The 21298-nt window shown below is 39.6% G+C and overlaps 1 protein-coding gene across 4 annotated transcripts in view; it reads left to right on the forward strand.

The window, feature by feature from the left end:
* The window catches only part of TIAM2 (TIAM Rac1 associated GEF 2), a 90783-nt gene that overhangs the window by 31089 nt on the left and 38396 nt on the right, over positions 1-21298 (forward strand). Inside the window, exons 9-13 of one of the 4 annotated variants that reach the window (XM_068184654.1) lie at positions 2317-2484; positions 5220-5321; positions 5749-5830; positions 6758-6850; positions 7872-8132. In XM_068184654.1, the coding sequence (XP_068040755.1) occupies positions 2317-2484; positions 5220-5321; positions 5749-5830; positions 6758-6850; positions 7872-8132 (706 nt within the window). Of the gene's footprint in view, positions 1-2316; positions 2485-5219; positions 5322-5748; positions 5831-6757; positions 6851-7871; positions 8133-12975; positions 13124-21298 lie in introns of those variants that run through there. The other 3 variants (XM_068184655.1, XM_068184656.1, XM_068184658.1) reach the window with 3 other exon arrangements.

Raw genomic sequence — 21298 nt, forward strand, 5'->3', positions numbered from 1 at the left:
CAGTCTGCAAGTCCTGGCGCCTCTTTCTGGAAAATTGGATCGGTTGTTATAACTTCATGTGGCAATGAATGAATGAACTATTGTGGAATTGGTCACTGCAGGCATAACAGGAAAAAAGAAAAACCCTTTTCATGTCAGATTTTCTGAGATGGAAAATGTGGATGAAGCAACAGTTCCTTGACTGCAGTTAAGGAACACAGTCATGTTTAATAACAGAGGGAAGGTTATCTCAAATTGTATGCTTGAGCATCAGTGTACGTGGCAAGGAAAGGATGTAGCTCATGTCGGCTGCAGAGCTTTCTGTCCTGTTATAAAAGCTTACATCAAAAGGTGGCCTTGAACCTATTTCTCATCACCTTAATCCTCTGTGACATGAGGTTATGGGTCTTTTTTTTCATCTCTGGCAATAGTGAGATTTATTTCAGTTGCACAGAGCTGGAGTGGTAGTGTTGCAGGGCAATAAACCATTGTAGTAGTTGCAGACTTCTCTTGCTGAGGCAGGCATAGCATTGGTTATCCCTGGAGGAAGCCACCAGGGAAATTCAGCCTGACTCATGTGTGCTAATCTCTCACAGCCTTCCTGCCTTGCCCCCTTTCTCCTTTCTGTTATTTACACTGTGGAGGTAGGTCAGGCTTCATTCTTAGGCAGTTGATTTAGTGCTGAGAGGAACTACAGTTCCACAGGAATTATCTTCTTCAACATCACCAGCATTACGAGCAGGCTGTACCTACAGCTGCCAAGGTCAAACTTCTCCTGGTGTAGATTTCAACACTGTGTTAATTGCAGTAGCAGAACACGACTCCTGTTAGGTATAAATTGATGGATTTCAGTAAGATTTCCATCACCTGTGTTAATTGAAATTTCATGTTCAACTAGTTAAAAGGGACAGTTGAGCAAGACAGACAAGATTAATGAAAAGACTTAGTCCATTAATAGTATTCCACCAAACCAGTGTTATTCTGGCATCACATTATTGCTATGCCACAGTCTGAGTTGTCTGTAACCTGAATTTCTGCATTGCTTGGTAATTACCTGGATAGGATTGCTTGATTCAGTCTTTTAACAGACACAGTTGTTATTTGCAAAAAGAAAATAATATTGGTCTCTCTGTTGCTACTGACAGATTGTTGTCAATAACTTTGCTGCCTGCAGCAAGGGAAAGAGGCTCTGTGCAGCTGTTACAGCAGCTTTTAATTGTGGTGCAGCCCTGTGCTTGTGTCCTGGTGGAGAGGGGACAGAATTGTGTAATCAAGGGTCTTTAGGTAGGCAACAAATCCCCCCCCAGCCCAACAAACAAACAAAAAATACTAACAAAAAGCACGAAGGAGGTAGGGATACCTGGGAACAGCTTGGGATATCTTGATATGCCTTGGGTGGAAATCTTGTCACTCTGTGGAGTTATTGTCCATTTCCCACGACTGCATGGGGAATCAAGGGACCCCATCTGCATAAACTTAAAAGCTTTGGTATAGGTAATTAAGTGATATGCTGAATAGGCTGACCCAAATAATATGTGAAACTCCAAATTCTGAACAGCTCTTGGTGTTTGTCTTCTCCTTGTGTGGCTTCCTTTAAAACATGCAACCTGAAGTGCAGTACAGGAGAAAGTGTGAAAATGAAGGGTGAGAAAGTGACAGGGAATTTATTTAGGACTGATGTTATTTGATCAAGTGGAGTGGCATTGGAAAGAGGGAGAATGTGGAGCAAAATGGTAAACAGGCAACTACCCTCTGCTGCCAATGAAACACGATGTTCTCAAACTGAAAATAAAATAGGAGCACTTTATTCCTACTTTGGGCCTTTATTTTGTTATGGCTAGCCTTGCTCCACAGTGCTCTCTGCTGGAATTTTCTTGTCATCTTCTGTCAAAATGACACTAATTCAGTTTATTTATTTATTTATTTATTTATTTATTTATTTACAGAGTTATTTTACATGTATTGGTTAGGTAAAATTGTAGTTGTCAGTTCTTCCTAAAGAATTATTTCCACTGTGATATATTACCATCTAGCTACATATTTCCACAGTCAGTTAAATCAATGATTAGTATGAGATAAAAACATGAAATTCCACAATGGGAAAGCACTGCAAGTTCAATCTGAGTCTAGAAAATCAGGTCTTTGATAGTGAATGAGAGCAGGTAACAGAACTCTTTGCCTGGCTTGCCATGGGGGAAATACACAGCACCGTTTTTGAATCATAGCCGCTGCAAACTGCTGATGTAATTTAAATGGTTTGGTTTGGGTTGTTTTTTTTGTTTTTGTTTTGTTTTTTAACAACCATATATGTTGTACTTTTCTCTCTCTTGTTTCCAGCAGCAAGTTGACGATTTTTTGAATGTCTACTGCTCAGTGCCAGAGAGCATCCAGAAGGAGAATGCTTGGGAAACACAGACATACGTTCATTTCTGTGATGGCCAAGCTGTGGCGCTGACACTCAAGCCAGAGCACAGGGTGGAGGATGTTTTGTCTTTGGCATGCAAGGTACTTATTTTTCATGCACAATTGCACCTTGTAAATAGCTGTGGACTTGAGAAGGAACACAGTATATCAGTGGATGCATAAATAAGGAAAACTGTGGTAAGATTATCATTATATATAATAATACAATAATGAGATAATGTATAATACTAATAATATATAATGAGACAGCAACAAGGAGATGCTTAAGGCACATTGCTGTCTTTCCTTAGTTGTGGTTTTTATATGCTGTAGCCAAGGCAGCAGGGTTGTGGAAAGGTTTTCAAAAGTGTTGCTGGAGACAGCACACAGGGGGTACTTCAGGAGCAGTGACAGTGTGCCAGGTAATCAGCCCTGGGCAGTTTCAGCATGTGCCCACTCTGTATTGTCCTTGCAGCAAACCCGGTTGTTCTGTGCAAATTAATCACTGGGGAGCAACAGGGACTTGTTGAGTTAGAGCCAGGAGATGAAGACATTTAAGATTGCTGTGACAAAGGCTATCATATAGGTTTGCTTTTGAAATTACCTTTATAAGCTTTTAATTAAATACAAGCTTTATTTGTGAATTTCGAAGAGTGTGTTTGCTTGTGAAAGTCAGTGCTTGCAATTTGAGAAGGATTGCTATAGACCACGGAACATAAAACTGAGTCACAGGTTAAAGATGAAATAGAAATACCGGTTTTAGCTACAGACGAAACAGCAGCACCTCTGGAACACTGTAATATACCTAACATTCCTGTGTCCGTATGTGTCAGTGCTTGAACTCTATAACTTCACAATTCAAGACACTTAAATTGTGCTAAACAGCTTTTTGGAAAAAATAACTCTTTACCCTCAAGTTCTGTTTTCTGGCCAACTGGTAAATTTATTTTATTTACTTCACAAGGGGAAAAACAGGAAAACAGGAGTCCTGTGCTGGACAAGATCCAGCTGTAACTTTTGGCATAGGATATGGTGAATTTCCATGTGAACTCATTGAACTGGCTTGAAGTTAATGAAGTTTGAGGCTTTAATGGAGGAAAGGGCCCGATTTAATGGCTCTTTTTACGTGCTAATATTGGGTGGAAATAAGAAAAAAAAAAAAGAAAAACTTTTAACAATCCAGAGTAAACTATAGTTTTTAAAATCAAAATAAGCACTCTGATTGAGGCAAGTCCCAATGTGTCTCCAGAGCATCATTAACAAGTAATTGTCTTCTTGTGGCTTTTCCTGGTGGAGACTGAATCCTTGAGAAAATAGTTAATGTTTGACTTTACTTCTAAAAACTTGGCTGTACCCCGTCAGGCTGAAGGGATTGTCTGATACACGACTTGGCCACCAGGTGGCACGGAAGAGCCAGAGCATTTTAAAGTCCTTGGGGTGCCATGCAAGACCCCTAGAGGAGGAAATAAAATTTACAAAAGTAAAATTAAGTTGAAAAGGAAATTCCTTACCTCTCTTACGCTATCATTCCAAAATATTTGTAGTTGTAAAGCTGACTTTTAATTTTCATTGTCTGCATCGCATAAAAATTTAGTTTTAAATTCCTTGATTTTTTTCTTAAATGTTTTTCTGTTTTATTTTGTCTTTCTATTTTGTGTGTAAAGCTTTTCATAAGCATTCTCTAATGCTGAATACTTTCTGCTCATCTGTCCTGGTTCTTTTCCTTCTTACATTTTCATTCTGCTCTGGTGAGTGTAAGGAATCTTTCTTCTTAACAGAAAATGTTTGAATGCTATGTGGATAAGGCTAAAGTTCAGAAGAGTTGTTAGGGTTTTTTTTTTTTTTTCCCTTCATCTATGCTTTATAATGTTTATACTTTTCTCATTTCTGTTTTCCATCTGAGGTTTTTGGATAGTGCTTATAAAACAACTTGTGCATTTGAATTCAATTTTTCAGGATACAGAACACAAGGAACTTGTATACTGCAGCATGTAATAAAATGTTAATTACCAGCTACTCAGTAGAGTTAGATTTTGTAAGCTGCCAAGATGCATGAAAGGGGTTAAATAACCCTCAGGGAGGGTGTCCGTCCTCTTCTTTTGGAAATGTTGCTTCCTTCTGTTTTAGAACTGTTGGTCTATTAATATGCTAAAATGAAATATTTTGTGCCATGGTCTCACCAGTATCCTGATTTTTTCAGAGCCTCCCATCAGGGACTCAGCACTTTCAGGCTCATATCCTTTGGGAATATCCCTATTTCCCTTTGACTTCCTGTTGAGACAGGATCTTTGCTTTGACCTCATGAGATAAAAAAAAAATAGGGGAAACTCTCTGATCATAGATGAAACCCAGCAATAAAAATAAAATCTAATAAAGGCAAACCCCTAGGGAACCTGCTTGCCATCCCATCCCCTCTCCTATCTGCCTGTACATGCACACACATTTTCTACATTAGAAGCAAAAGCTGCTGAGCAGAACTGAATCATTAGAAGTAGTTATAGAAAAAGGTGGTTGTGAGTGTTAAGTTCAAAAGGACAGAAGACTGTTGAGATATCTTTGGAAGCATATATTAGTACTCAGTTAATCTAATAGCCAAGACATTGTGTTTATTAAAGGATTTGGGAGGATCATAAGGTAAAATTGAAATAGCATTTTAACCTTATATTTTAAGCAATGCATCTAGTTTTGTTTATACTACAAAAATAGGTAGAAAATTACTTTTTGAGATTGCTTTTGCATGATTTTAGAAGCTTGCTGTGTGTGTGTGTCACTTCTCTGTCTTCTAGGATTCTGGTAAAAAATAATGAATTCCAAACTCCATTCTTTTTCTTCTTTAGATGAAACAGCTGGAACCAAGACACTATGGCCTACAACTCAGAAGAGTGGTTGATGAAAATACTGAGTATTGTGCTCCTGAACCATATGAATACATAGTAGACCAGGAAAGTGTGACTCTTTTTAGATAAAGTTTTGTGATGTCTGTAGCTGCAGTTGAGTTATCACCTACAAATATGTGAAATTTAGGTCTAAAATAAGGTTTTAAAGCTGTTCTGGGACTGCGTTCTGTCATTTTGGTTGGCAGTTTTGAGTAGCTAGGCACTGCAAACACTTTCTTCAAGAAATGTTTGAAGACTTGAATGAGGCTTTTAGTGTGAAAGTAAAGTGTCAGCTTGTACTCCAGAGTGGGTTTTTGGTCTTTAACTTTAGCTCCCCTAATAGCAGTGATGCTTACACAGTAACACAGTTCTCTATGAAAAGACAGCAAGTCTTGATGCAAAGAATTTTGTGCTTGTTTCCCATGCTGTATCTGGGGTTTGGTGCTTGCGTTTTCATAGTTTGATGACTTCTGCTGCTTTTCCTTTCTTACAGGTGTATGATGAAATAGAAATTTGTCCATTAAATGTTTATCATGTTCATCTTACAAAGACTGAAAACATAAGTGATTATGGTAAGCTGTCAGGAATTCTTCTTTTTATTCTTCTCATTGCTTACTTTCTCTTTTTGGGACTTTTCAGTTTCTGAGAGCAGACAGAGCCATCCTTGATAGCTCAAAGTGTGAGTCTGCAAAGAACTCGAGGCATTATAACAAAGACCCAAACTGATTGTTTTACACTGGCAAGTGCATTTCTTATGTCTTGGAAGGGTCCACTTTCTAATTTTCCTACAGTGGCCAAATAAAGCATGTGCTTGTCAGAAATATGAATGTCCTTTGCCAGGACTAATATACTAATATAAGTGCTCTCAGTCAGGCAAGTCAGGCAGCTTTTTTTTTTTTTTTTTTTTTTTTTTTTTTTTTTTTTTTTTTTTTTTTTTTTTGTAGTGGGATCCTCTGACACTGTACTTTGGGAAAAAAAGTATACTTTGGAACTAATTCTGACAGGATTTTTGTGCCTAGGAATGATATATCCTTGCAAGGATACCTTTGCAAGGCAGCTTTATGCTGTGCTTTAGCTGCAAATCAGTTTTAAATTATTATTTTCTGGCCTTTCCCATTCATTAGTCTAGTATAGTTTGTTGCTTTATAGTTTGGATTTCCACTTTTTGGAATTGTTTAATACACCTCTATGTCTGATAGACATTCTGCAGAGCTCTTACTGTAAAGATGGACTGTGCTGTGTTATGGAAATGTCATGGAGCTGAGGTAGAAAATACTTCTTTTTTACATCAGAACATGGCATTTTCTGGGAGTTGAAAAGTCTTACTAATTTTAACAGGTCTTTCAATGACTGGGTAGCCATGTGATAATTTCTGTATGCTTTATGGGTATGTTCTCATAAGAAGTATCTTCCTTCTCATGTAAAGTGGACTAAATGCAGGAAATAAAAGGGAAATGTTCCCAAAAAAGTTTATTTGATTTAAACCTCTTTTACTTCAGGCTTTGCTGTCACAGCCCAAGTTGCTGAGAATGAACATCTCACCCATATCTTTGTAAGTGATGTTCTCCCTGATGGACTGGCATACAAAGAAGGTATTGTATCCTGTTTGTGTTTAAAACTGTTCTTTTTTTTTTTTTTTTTTTTTTTTGAGTCCAAAAATTTGAAGGAGCTTTAGGGATGCTGTCTCAAATATTTCTTGGCTTTTACTGCTCACAGTTTTCTTTCCTGAAGACCATGGAAAGTATGTAATAGTAGGAAAAACTGTGTATACTGAGTAACTGAATTATCCTTTCGGTGTCGTGGGTTCTTGTTCACCCTTGGAGACAAAAGTCTGAGTTCAGCCATCCAACTGAGTGCTTTTGCACAGAGGAACAAACTGGAGACAGAGTTCATCTCACACTGGTGAACTTTATGGGCTTGATCAGTTTCTATGACCCATTGCTTCCACTTTTGCTGGCAAAAGCCTTCTTTCCCAGAACAGTTTTCTGCATACATTTCTGTGAGCACCTTCCCACTGCGCTGCTCAGAATCTGTGCCTCTCTTCATCAGCATGTGTGAGGATCACGTGGGTTCTGCTCTCTGAAAAATAGCCCCAGAGATACAGAGACAGAGATCTGAATTTGCTACCTGATGGTAATATCTGCTTGGTTTTGCTGACTTAGAAAGACAGCACCTGCCACTGTTTAGATTTATATAAAAGCTGATAAAAACCTCGATCCTTAGTTGTTGCAGCTTTGCATGAATAATTTGATCTGCGTGACTAGTGCCTTGTTCTTCACAGCTGATGAAATATGTGTTATGGTGCTGTATAGTGATGGTATCTGGTTGTGAGAGGTGCCCGCCACCCACCCAAATCTGTATCATCTTTAAACAAAACAACTTGATTGCTGTACTGTGGGTAGCACCTACCAAAGTAAGCACGCATGAGGTCAATCTGTATAATTACAGCACAAATAAAGCTCCCATTGGTTCTAATGGACTTGTGGTAGGATTAGGCTATTTGAATTCAAACAAAAAAAATAAAAGGCGAGTCAGCATAAGGTTTGAGTTGTGACTCTTTTTATATTATATTACCTATTCTTTTTTTCTTTCTTTGCTTTCACATGCTGCCAGGGCTCCGAGTAGGCAATGAAATCCTGAGCATAAATGGAGAGGCTGTGTCTGATCTTGATCTCAGGCAGATGGAGTTACTGTTTTCAGAGAGAAGTGTAATGCTTACAGTGAGAATGAGCCATTGTGGTACCCAGCAACCCTTATGTGTGTCCTGGTCAGATGGTGACATTTCCAGGGATCCAAAGAGTTTGTTGCCCCCTCCAAACCAGTCACAGCTCCTGGAAGAGTTTCTAGATAACTTCAAAAAGAACACAGCAAATGGTAAGAAATTGACAATAATTCTATTACTTCCACCTCACTTCAAATATCACTGTTTTTTTAAAACTCAGTCATGATTAAAATTGTGTGCTTGCCTTAAAAACACAAGTACAAAGTGTTTAAGTTCCAATTATGCTCAATATCTATCTATTATTATTTTTTATGGAGCAGAAATGGAACAGAATATGATTATGTCTGCAGGGAAATGATAATAATTTAATCTGTTTGTCTTTACCATCCAGTATTATCAAGTGTTCTCTTAACTGTTCTGTGTCATCTCAAGTATCTCCAACATATCCATTTCCCAGGCATCAGTGGTTGAAATGATGTGATGGCTTTCAGAAGCAGAGTATTGTTCTGTGTTTGACATGCTTTCTGTGTGGCAAAGTACCACTTACATTAAGGGTATCTTCAATGCAGTAGTCATCATAACTTCAGAAAGGAGTCATTGAGCTCTGCTCCCATCCAGTGATATTGTGCTCCTGTTGGGTACAGTGACCATTGTGTAGAATAAAGCCTATGAAAAGAGCCTTTATGGGGATTGTTCTGCTTCTGCCTGCTCACATTCCTTACTCAATGTAATACCACTGTTTTAAGCACTGAGTGGAGGATGAATCCAAACAATGCTGTGGCAGGGTGAGATCCTGGTGGGTTGCCATGTGAGGAGCACCAGGCAGGGAAGATGCCTATGTGGTAAGGAATGCTCCTTGGATGACATCACAACCCCCCAGCCCCAAGGAGGTGCCAATGCCCACTGCTGGGTTGTCTTTTCAGCTGGAAATAGGAGATGGCACATAGTGGGGCTCTGCCACTGTGAGTGGAGGCGAGCCGTGGACTCCCTTCCCTTCCTTTATCTGATGTTACTTCACTGGAGAACCACATATTGTGATACCAGAATACTTGTGAATGTATGTCTGAAATAGAAAGTATGTGGGGCTTTGCTCCCCTTTCTTCCCTCTCCTGGACTATTTTTCAAACAAGGTAGAAGGAAATTTAATGAGATTTTCAGTGTAAAAAGTGCAGTTTCGTCACTATGACTCTGGAGGGTGCTAGTAAAATTCTGCAGGAAAGCTAGCTAGGATGCGGTGCTGTGTGAAGGGAGCAGCAAGAGATACAAAAAGAGATCGCTGATTTTTTTGCATATAATTATGATGGCGAATGTTTTCTGATTGGAAATTTTTTCGTAATTAAAAATGGGAGAAGAGAAAGAATCACATAGGAGAAGTTGATAGAGTGGATTTAATTATAAAGCAATTTTATTAGGTCATTTTTTGAAATTAAAAGAAATCTGAGTACGAGATTTGTGATTCAGTAAGTAGCGTCTCTCTCAGGGGCCTTATTTCAATTTAAAATGCCATTAAATTGACTAGTGGCACATAAAAGTTAGTGTCATAAACCAAAAATTATGATAGAGCTAATTAATTACATAATTATATCAGGGCTATCATTGAGCTTGTTGGCTTGATATCATAGGCCAGCATTACCTCGAGTATTCAGTGTAATAAATGTATGTGTCCATTCACTAGATTCCTCATTCCTCAGGGATAAATTTGCAACCTGTGCAAATATTCCATTATAATAGGAAATTACTGTAGTATGTATTATACTTTAAGCACTGGTGGATAAAGGGACATAGTATATTTTCTTTTCTGCTTAAAAGCAGTTCAGGAAGATTTATTTTATTCTGAAAGGGAACAAATAGTTCTAAATTAAGCTTCGTGAGAACTTTTATGTTAATGGAATTCAGTGCTTAGTGTCTGATTACCTGATCAGTTCAAATGGAAACAGAAGGAAATGGCATTACTTTGAATTAATAGATAATCATAAAGGGTTTAACTGTTCTGTGTCCTGTTACTCAGGAATTGAGTAAGATTTTAGATTAGTGGAGGGGATATTTAATTATCCAAGCAGGGTTTTGGAGGCCAAGGACTCTTAAATTCATATCCAGTCTTTAGGAAATTTATAGAATCATTAAGGTTGAAAAGACCTTAAAGGTCATCGAGTCCAATGTTTGATCAAATGCTGCCATGCCAACCAAACCACAGCACTCAGTGCCACATCCAGCTGTTCGTTGAACACTTCTGGGGATGGTGACTCCACTACATCCCTGTGCATCCCATTCCAGTGCTTAATCAATTGCCTTTTCAGTGGAGAAATACTTCCTGATGTCCAACCTGAACATTCCCTCAAGCAGCTTGAGGCCATTTCCTCTTGTCCTGTTACTTGCTCTCTGGAAGAAGAGGACAACCCCTATCTGGCTACACCCTCCTTTCAGGGAGTTGTAGAGAACAACAAAGTCTTCTCTGGGCCTCCTTTTCTCCAGACTAAACACCCCCAGCTCCCTCCGCCATTCCTCATATGACTCACTCTCCAGACCCTTCCCCAGCTCTGTTGTCCTTCTCTGGACACGCTCCAGCCTCTAAATGTTTTTCTTGTAGTGAGGGGCCCAGAACTGGACACAGCACTCGAGGTGCAGCCTCACCAGTGCCGAGTGCAGGGGGACAATCCCTGCCCTGCTCCTGCTGGCCACACTATTGCTGATCCAGGCCAGGATGCCATTGGCCTTCTTGGCCACCTGGGCACAGCTGCCTCATGCTCAGCTGCTGTTGACCAGCACTCCCAGGTCCTTTTTCCCTGGGCCACTTTCCAGACACTCTTCCCCAGGCTGTAGTGCTGCCTGGGGTTGTTGTGACCCAAGAACCTGGCACTTGGCCTTGTTGGAACTCGTACCACTGGCCTCAGTCCCCTGATCCAGAGATCCCCCTGCAGAGTCTTCCTGCCCTCCAGCAGATCAACACTCCAACCCAATTTGGTGTCCCCTGAAAATTGACTGAGGGGCATTTCATCCCCTTGTCCAGATCACCGATAATATATTAAACAGGACTGGCCCCAGCACTGAGCCCACAGTAACACCACCTGTGACTGGCCTACAACTGGATGTAACTCCATTCACCGCCACTGTCTGGGCCCAGCTTTCCAGCCATCTACCCAGTGAAGAGTGCACTTGTCCAAGCCATGGGCTGGCAGTTCCTCCAGGAGAATTCTGTGGGAGACCATATCAAAGGCTTTACTGAAACCAGGTTGGCTATGTCCACAGCCTTTCCCTCATCCACTCGTTGGGTCACCTTGTCAGAAAAGGAAGTCATGTTGTTCAAGCAGGACATGGCTTTCCTAAACCTCTGTTAGCTCTCCTAAACCATGCTTTTCCTAAACTTGTCTCCTGGTTGTCCTGTTTAATACTGTTCTCTCTGCTTGGGTAGAGTTGAGTGAGTCACTCTTAAGACCACAGTTTTCAATAATAATTTCTAACATTTGCTTGTCCATATTGAGTCTGTTCTTCTGAAGTAGCACCTTTTTAAGTCAGTTAGTGCTGGAAGAGGGGACCTTTTTAAAAACATCAAGGTCAATTTGGCTGAAGGTACTTATCAGGAGTTAAAAAACCTCAATGCTTCTGCTGTTGCCTCCCAATTTTTAGAAATTAACCCTGTCTTTCTAGAGTGCTATGAGGATTAATGAGCTAAAATTAACAAAGTGCTTAGAAAATGGAAATTTTCAGCACTGAATCACACAGCAATGACCTGCCTAGTGGTTGGTGATGACCACCATTCAAAAGCAAAACAGAATTTACTTAAAATTACTGGCTTCATATAACTTGGACAGTAATAGTTTGTGCACATTTGTTTACAGTTTTGTAACTATTTGTCATAACTCTGATTAATGCCTTTTCCTATGTATTCTGCTCTATTGAGGATACCAAATTATACCTCGTGGCAAACCATGGCAGCTTTTACTGTACATAAGGGAAGTGATTGACTTTCTCCAAAGCCACTAATTCTGCCACTCCTGAAAATTATTCCCAGGGAATTTTTGGTAAGAGTGATTAATTTTCTCCAAGAGGTTGTTATACCCTTGTAGCTGTATTTTGGAACTGCTGTGGTTGTATCATTTGATCTCCCACATGGCACCACTATGTTCCTGCTGCTTAGCTGCTTGGTGAGTAATAAGCTTATCCTGGAAAAGAAATGAGATTAAATACTTGAATACTTGTAAAAAATGCACTCATAAATGTGGAGTAACTAAATTTGCTCCAAGCCCCAGTGCCTAGAAACTTAAAGAAATATTTATGTAGAATTAAAAAATGAGGAAGTTGGAATTAAGTTCTTACAGCTGTGGAGCAAAAAAAAAAAAAAGTGCCTCATTTTAGGATGGCATGGATATTTGAGGAAAAAAAACAACCGAGAAGGCACAAGAATTGAAAACTATATTTAGGGCAATGCTGTGTGGGTCTATGGTATATCTATAGATATACCATATCTATGGTAAGAGGCAGGAGGTAGCATTAGTAGGTGTGAAAATGATTGCAGAATGTTAGTTACTGTCAGAGTTGAGCAATTTTTCTTTTTCTTCAGCAAGTGTGGTTTTGCCAAAAAAAGCTGTTGTTTTTGGTTAGCTGACACTGTTAAAATCAACTCTAATTTGTAAATAGAACTCTGTGATTAAAAAGCAAAAAAAAAAAGGTGGGGGATGGCAGGTTGGAAATGCTTTAACAAGTTTCCATGATGAAACACTTTTATCTATGAGGATTAGAAAGTTAAATGGGAAAGGAACCACTAAAAAAAAAAAAAAAAGAAGAAAAGGAAAGAAAAAAATTAAAAAGTAAAAAATAAATGGGCATATTGTTCCTCTGCTCTGTGTTGTATTCCTCACCTGAAGGGTAGGTTGCTTACCTTCTGTGCAGGGTCTGGGTTCCTGTCTGGCCCGTCTTTCTGGAAGCGTAGTCCCAGGACCAGTGAAGAAGCCTGGGGTGCAGCTGACGAGGAGGTTTGCTCCTCCTCCTCTTCCTCTAGCCCCATAGCACTCCTCCCAGCCCTGAGCTGGCAGCAGCACTTGCTGCAGCCCCTGCAGCTAATCAAGGAGAAATCTTTCTCCCTAGCCCCTGCACACTCAGGGAGTTGAACTGATGGGTGCAGAGTTCTGACAAGGGCCAGAGCCAGGTAAGGAGGAGGAGGAGGAGGAGGAGCGGGGAGCAGGCAGGTACCAAGGGAGAGCTGGTTGCTAGGAGAGCTACTCTCAGAGGTAGAAAGTTCTCTTTCAGTTGAGCTGTCCAGAGAACACTGCTCTAGGCACTTTGGAGCAAGTGTTTTGCCCTCTGCTTTCCTTCCTCTTGCACTAATGCCTGGGCAGCAGTGTAGTCTGGGACATGCTGGTTTGAGTCACTCCTGCTGAAGCTATTTTGTGCTGTATAAGGGGCTGGAGTCAGGGAGGGAGAGAGTCAGGCTTCGTGCTTTTTGACAAATGGCTGGGCTGTGTGCTGGAGAGGAGCAATTACATTTTAGCTCCTGATCTGCTAAACATTGAGATATTTTTGCAAAATATCAGTGCTTCAGGAGGAGGATCAGTGGCTTGAATCCTCACATGGAAAGTGGCTCTTCTGTTCACCAAGACATGTGCAGCATCTGATTTTAATCTTAGCAAGCACCCACAGGGGCAAAGCACATCACTTGGCCACAAGTTTAATTTTTATATGACTGAATTACTAAAAAAAATGACCTTAATAATAACAACTGATTTGGATTGGATTCCAAGGTACTTCCTGTTTCAAATGCACTTTCCTAGGTCTTCTAGATGCCTCTGTAAAGTGTAATTACAACTCACTGCTTCTCCAGAAAACTTTGCTCCATTCAACTTTGTCAGATACCACCGAGTTGAGGGAGGAAAAGGAAGACAGAGGTTGGCTCTGCTGCCAGCTGTCTCTCTGCATGTCACTGTGCACACCTTTCCACATAGCACCCTGTACATCCTCTTTCAGCCCCAACCTACCCTGAATATCAGAAAGACCTTCGTGTCCTTCTCAAGAAAAGCAATAAAATTGGAAGATGTTGTCACTAAGGCAGCCTCTAGCTCCCACAGCTGGGGGCTGTGCCTGGACCACTGGCTGAGTTCACTCTGCTTCTTGCTGTTTGCCCATAGTTTTTTGTAAATGTCTTTAATGTATTGCTGAAAGCATTTTGTAAACTAAAGTAAAACTAAAACTTAAACTGAAAAGCATTTCTAAAATTACTTCTACTTTTACTTCTGCCCAAATCAGGTCTTGTTTTTTTGCCTAGATGCTGTTTCAATATATAAATTCTCTATGTTGTGCTGTAGGAGATCTCCTTCCTTGTGCTTTGTGTGTGAGTATTAAAGAAATCTGGTTTTATTCTTTCACAGAAAATTCCTTTGAATTTTCCTTTGAGTTCAGAAGAGCTGAATATTACTTCTTAGCTTCTCAAGTCCCAAGGATACCCACAGTCCTGTTAGATAATGGGCCCTGATCTCTGTTAGTTGTGCAGATCTGCATACATTGCTCCCTCTTGCCTGGTGGATCTAATACCAGGCATATGATGGTTTTGTGTGGTGTAAGGCAACATACTGGGAAAGTCTCTCTGTAACACAGACATGTAGTTGTCTATGCAGCATGACTGCTTATCTGCCTGAAGATAGATGACTCTGCTGGGTTTTCTTTTCCTTACTTATTACCCAATTCAGTGGGAAACCACAAAGATGTGATAGGACATGCTCGTCAGAGCAAGTGCAAGAAGGGGCAGGCTGTGTGTTGACTGCAGTCTTGGACAGTAGTGGTGGGTTGGCTCCTGCTCCAAGCTGTTTGTGCACTGTGAACACCAGTGTCTTCATCCAGCACTCTTGGATCGCTGGGAAGAGACTAGGTCTGAGCTGTGACAATTCCTGGGACTGTAGCAGTGTAGGGATCAATTCAGAGAAAGTATTTGTCTCTTCAAAAGCTGGATCCATTGGAGCACTTGTTGCCTACTGCATATTTTGCAATACAAGTGTTTCCCAAGTGTGGCAGTTTAATGAGCTCTCGCTGTCACTTGACAAACTGTCCCATTGGCTTTCTGCTAGTTGTGTGTGCACCAAATTTAAAAATTGCTTATGCAATAAAATGCTCTTTGTTGTTCTTTCCTACTGATAGAGCATTCTGTTCTGCTTTGCTAAATGCTGCTATAATTTAATCCCTGTGAAGTCAGTGGGCCAAATTGTTGGGGTTTTTTTTTTCCTGGTGTAAAATTCATTAAACCCTGTATAGCTACACCTTCTGGCTCAGTGATATGTAGGCATAAATCATCATATTGCCCTTCCTACTGAATTCTGTAGAGTGACAATATGGATAGCAGGGAGGTTTATTAATTATGATAAAGTTAGAGACGTCCACATATAGACTAGTGCCGTAGGCATGATTTAAAACACATCAAACAGCAGATGTTCTGTGTTTCACAGAGGTAAGGTAGGTTGAGTAATGATAAAAACTGTCTAAGCTAGCCACAAACTCTTGCTAAACTATTAAGTAAGTAACTTTTCCTCTCCTCTTTCCTTTCTGTTTTCATTACTTTTGTGCCTATAAATCTGAGATGGAGAAGAAAATGTACTGCTGAGGTGTTATACTTGGAACCTGAGCAGGTCTAACTCCATTTGCTTTCCAGCTCTCCTCAGTGCAAGTGACCTCTGAGGCCAGCCAAAGCCTCCCATGTGAGCAATCCTGCAGGAGCAGCAAAAACAAGGAGGACAGCTGACAGCAACCCTGCATGTCCAGCAGCTGTAGCCTGGAAGAACTAATGGCAGCAGTGGTTTGCAGCCTTTGCTGACTTAGAGAGGATGGTGGTGTAGAGGACCCAGCTTGAGCTCTGCTGTGTCTTCCTCCTCCGTACTGCAGGCACACATCTCCAGCTGTTGAACTGGAATGGAAGGGCGATGCATTAGCTGTGGCTAACATTGGCCTCCAGTGAGACTGTATGGAAGAAGGCATTTGTTAGGCACTTAGGAAAAAAACACATTTAGGTAATAGTCTGAGAAGCCGGTGTGAAGTGTTAAACTTCAAACCTAAAAAACTGAACAGCTGCCCAACTGGCAGATACTTGGGCAGAGAAAGTTTAGAATGTTAAATAACCGTATAGAAACAAACCACTGAGATGCAGGGGCTAATCAGGCATTGCTACAGAAGTGCTGGCAGCTATTTCCTATTGTGTTGCTAATTTGTATCTCCTATTGATTGTCGAATTAGCTAATGAGTCAAATGACTTTGCCTCACCGTGAGCTGTTAATGGACAAAAGAATCTAAAGGACTATGCTCCAGCATCAAAATGGATGTTGCTGTAGATATTTGGAAAGAAAAAAAGAAATATAAGAGCGCATAAAGCAGCCTATAGAAAGTCAAACTTGTACAAGTAGGTGGTTGATTGGAGTGATGCCACTGTTCAGCATGTCACCCAAAATGTCTTAAGAAAGCTGTACGATACAAGAATATTTGCGTGAACATGCTGCCTTTTTCTATACTTGAAAATGTGGAATGTTAAAAGAAGTTTCACTTTCCTCGCTGAAGGGTGGAAACAAAGGAGAAAGACTTGTCCTGTTTGATCGTTTCAGATCCTAGCCAGAAGCAGGAATTTCTCTTTGTCTAGGCAGTATCACATATGCAAATAGAAGCAGCCAGGTTGCATTGTACATTGGGAAGCATGTAAAGCACTTTCTGATGTTTCATAGTTTGCTCCCTGAAGTCAAAACATATGGATGAAAGGGGCCATGAGAGGAATTTTCTTGGCTGGTCTGTAATTGCATGTCTTGTTTGGTAACAATTACTCCAGTTAGTGACAGGCTTCTAGTAATTCTGTGTTTAAGAATCCTGTCTAGGAAGTCTGATGTTATGACAGCTGTATGCTAATTTTCTTTCCAGATTTTAACATATGGAAAGGATTCCTGAATGAATTTCCTGCTACACCAAGGAGTCAGTTGTTACAGCCTAACCTGATAGTATACCTTCTAGCTAGTCTCAAAATAAGTTACAAAACATCCAGACCACCAAAAAAAAATATAAAAGCCAAAATATCCTACAGAGATTTAATAATTTCTGAATTACTAAATGCAGTTAATTTTATTTGTGTTTTTCTAACGTTTGGTTTTCTAGAGACTGAAGTTACTGGTACTAGTAGATTCAAGTCACAATAATACAGCAATAAGAATTTGAGCTAGCTGTTATTTGAAGTTAGTTCAAAGGATTTCAGAAGAACTTGAAAATTTCCTAGGCAAAAAGAGGAAGGTGGTTTTGAATTGATAATAAATTTAGTGTTTCACTATCTTTTACACTGTTGGTTAAATCAGCATGAAAGCTGTAAACCACTGTACAGTTAGTAACCACAGTTACTGCCTGCAAATACATTTGGATTTACTTCAGCATTAGAGTGAACACTGTGAGCACCAACTGTGGGGAAAAAAATGGACTGGCACTGTGTAATAGTTAAAAACTTACACAGATTCCATTAATTGAGCCAACATGAACACTCAATTAATTGGAGATTAATAAGAATCTTCACTTGGGGTCCATGGTGCCTTAGTCTCTTGCCTAAATCCATAGAGAACCTCAATGAAGATAAAAAAGAGAACCAAATTTCTTTGGCTTTCAGCTTGAAGTGGTAGAGAATATGGTGGGTTTCAATGGACATTTCTCATCTGTGGTTGCAATCTACCCACCTTCTCTTAAAAATATGCTTTCTTAATGCAGAAGTTACCTAGAGACAGTTTTCATTCTAGAAATCAAATGTGATCATTAAAACTCCTCATGAATAAGCTCAGTGTGTAGCAGCCATTTTTCATATGTTGAGGCTTGTACTAGTAGGATGTAAGCATGCAAAAAACTGATTTGTTTTTTTATTTGCTACTATGACATGCGCAGGAAATAGTTGAATAATGAAGTAAAGTAGGACCTTTCAGTCCACTTTTCCTAGATGGAAATTAGATCTTCACTTGTTACTCGAGCTGGACCATTCTTGTCTCATGGTCTTTGAATTTTTCCTCAGCTGACTTATCACGAAATTTCTAATAATCTTTCTCTGGCCAAAGATTGTTTAGAATAGAAAAAAGTACTTTTATTTGAAGGCCTTAAAGAATTCTATGTCTCCAAACACCTCTTGATGTTTACCCAGACATGGCCCTTCATGATGGAAACCCCAGAGCAGAAACTCCAGCATCCTCTTGTATCACAACTTCACTAAACTTACTAGGTGTATCCCCAAAACTTCATCTTCCAGACCCTCCTCACTTGTACTAGAATTTTTTTCAATGCAAATGGCCATTGTGGGCAGTTAATGAATCTTCCATGGAGTCTTCCATGTATCCAATGTATCAATAGGGCTGTCCAAAGCCTTAACAAGCAGAGGATTGGACATGCTGAGTCTGGAAATTCCTTCCCATCCTGGGTTTATCTATCACCAGCATAGCACAAATACTACACAAATACATACATACATAATACAGCTACACAGGTTAAAATAGCTAGAAGCCTCTGTCTTTTCAGTAGAGCACAAGGTTTCATTAATACCGATGCTTAAAGATCCTGGCAAAGAATGTTTATGACTAAGAAAAAATTTATATCACAAATGCACATAGTTTATGAGCCCCAACAGTTGTGCTACCCCAGTTTCTTGCCGACACCAGCTCTGATGTTCATTAACAGCTCCACTGCAACAAACTGATCATTTTCTTGTTTGTAGTTCTCTGGCACTTTAAAGGGAAAGAGGACTCTCACTTCCTGTCCTTTCTGCTGCAGTTTTTAATCTGCAGTAGTTAGATGCTGTAGATACAGTGGCACTCAAGCAGTGGGCTTAAGATGGTCTTGGCCTAGTTCATAAAAGACTGATATCCTGACATCAGAGCAACTGACAGCATTTTTAAACACTAGTATTGTCCAGTGATTTCAGACAGGTTATGCAAAACAGCAATAAAGTGGGCATCAACCATCAACTCACTTCTGAGAATAGTTTTGTGAATTTTAGCTTGAAAAAAAATAGGATCCACAACTGTAAAGGATTGCAGGAGGTCCAGACTGTCCACTAGGAAAGAATGTATTCAATATTTTCAGTAATTCCCAAATGTTCTAGAAACCACCAATAAAACACAACACATCTGATCTTCAGCATGTAGGATATTCTTCCACTCCCTATTACAGAGAGTTTCCATAATCCGCTGTATGGTTTATCTGGAAATGAGATATTACATTTGGGTAATAAATTTAAGCCAGGTGTATGGAAAGCTGCATTTTTCATTGTTGTGCAAATTCCCCAGACTGATCAGTTAATTATGATAAGCTTACAGTTATCATATTCTTCTAGCCAATGCTACTATCAAGAGAAAAGTAAACTTCCAAGAGAAGATAACAAGTATTTCCAAAATCCCTGGTGCAAATAATACCAAAGTCTGAGACAACTCTCAGAAAGGAATAAAGCTTTGGTGGTCTTCATGCCTTCAGACTTACTGAAAAACAGGGAGTGGTAGGTGAACCATTCCAGCATTGCCTGGAGAAGATAAATATCAGTATAATGAGCTCTAAAAACACTCCCTCAGAGACCATCACTCATAACTTCACTTAAACAGTTCAGCCTGGCAGGTAGCATGCATATGCTTATTTCTTTTGGTTTTATGCAACCTAATATATTTCAGGTTTTCAACAGTATATTTACTCTTCTGTAATGAAGTTGAAAAAAATAGGTCTGTAAGCATTCCTTCTGTATCCTTTTCCTTTCTGAAAAACTGCAAGAAATGTCTTTCAAAAAGTAACACTTGATCCAAAGGAATTTATTGAATAGCTTTCAAAAGACATTCTCACAATCTCTGTTAGAGAAGGCATCCAAGTTTCACCACAGAGATGAAGGGTTCTGGGTTCACTAGTTCAGCTGTGAAAAACTTGTATGTCTTCTTCTGCGAGGGTAAGTCTTTTCAGTTCTTTGGCTCATGTTATCCCCTGAGAACAGCATGGAACGGGTACCCACCCGTTTATATACGTGACAGAGCCCACACAATTTCTACAGCCCTTTAGATTTTTCTCTAGGTTACAAAGAACACAATAACTATGATCAGGAAGAAGAAAAGCAATGGAAGACTATGGAAGATTCATTAACTGCCCACAATGGCCATTTGCATTGAAAAAATTTCTAGTACAAGTGAGGAGGGTCTGGAAGATGAAGTTTTGGGGATACACCTAGTAAGTTTAGTGAAGTTGTGATACAAGAGGATGCTGGAGTTTCTGCTCTGGGGTTTCCATCATGAAGGGCCATGTCTGGGTAAACATCAAGAGGTGTTTGGAGACATAGAATTCTTTAAGGCCTTCAAATAAAAGTACTTTTTTCTATTCTAAACAATCTTTGGCCAGAGAAAGATTATTAGAAATTTCGTGATAAGTCAGCTGAGGAAAAATTCAAAGATTATCCTATTCCATTTTGAAACAGATTGTTTGCAATCTTTGTGCCTAGCTAAGTCTGTTCTAGAAACTTATTTGTGTGATGGTTGAAAACCAGTCTTCTAATTGCCAATATAGACGTATTCCTGGCCAGTGGAATGACTGATCAGTATCTGAGTATCTGCTGGCCTTCGCCATTGCTTAAGCAGCTCTAGCTCACAACTATATGTTGTCAACCCCTTCTCCACACTTCCACATTTTTCTTTCATGTTTCCAACTCATGAGTCCCAGTTTATAGAAGCAATGGTTCTTACAGGTCCCTGAAACTGTCTTCCATGTGATTTCATTCTAGGACTGTGCCTTCATCTTCAAGGTCATCCACATCTCCTTTATGCATCTCCAGTCGTGCTCCTAATTAATACTCTGTAGTAACTTTGAATGAGTCGAACATTTAATTGGAGTACTTCCTATTGTACTTTCTTTGCTGAGAAAAATAATTAAAATATCAAATAAAATTAGTCCCCAAACCCATCTTGGACAAAATCTACAATCTAGCCTTTCCCAGGCCTAGGAGTTAATTCAGACAAATCTATTCTTATCTTATCTGCTAGCCAGTTCTCTCTTGTTTTAATTCCTATCCTTTTAATTTTGGCTAACAATTTCCCTAGGGATATTATAAAAGTTTCCTGTTTATTTTTTATTTTTTTCTTTTTAAATTAAGTTTCCAGAAGGTTATTTTTTTCCTTTATTTTTGTCTTAAAAAATATTTTATTGAAGGTGGATGTCAGATTAGTTTGACACAATCTGCTTACCCACAATGTATATATGTCATATTCCATTTATCTTCACATTTCTGATTTTTCTTTCCTTGAATTTATTGTGAGAGCCTAAGGTTACTACATAGGATATAGATCTGTATTTTCCAAAATTCGATTACCTCATCATT

Source organism: Anomalospiza imberbis, chromosome 3 (genome assembly GCF_031753505.1).
Source record: "Anomalospiza imberbis isolate Cuckoo-Finch-1a 21T00152 chromosome 3, ASM3175350v1, whole genome shotgun sequence".
NCBI classification, from domain to species: domain Eukaryota; kingdom Metazoa; phylum Chordata; class Aves; order Passeriformes; family Viduidae; genus Anomalospiza; species Anomalospiza imberbis.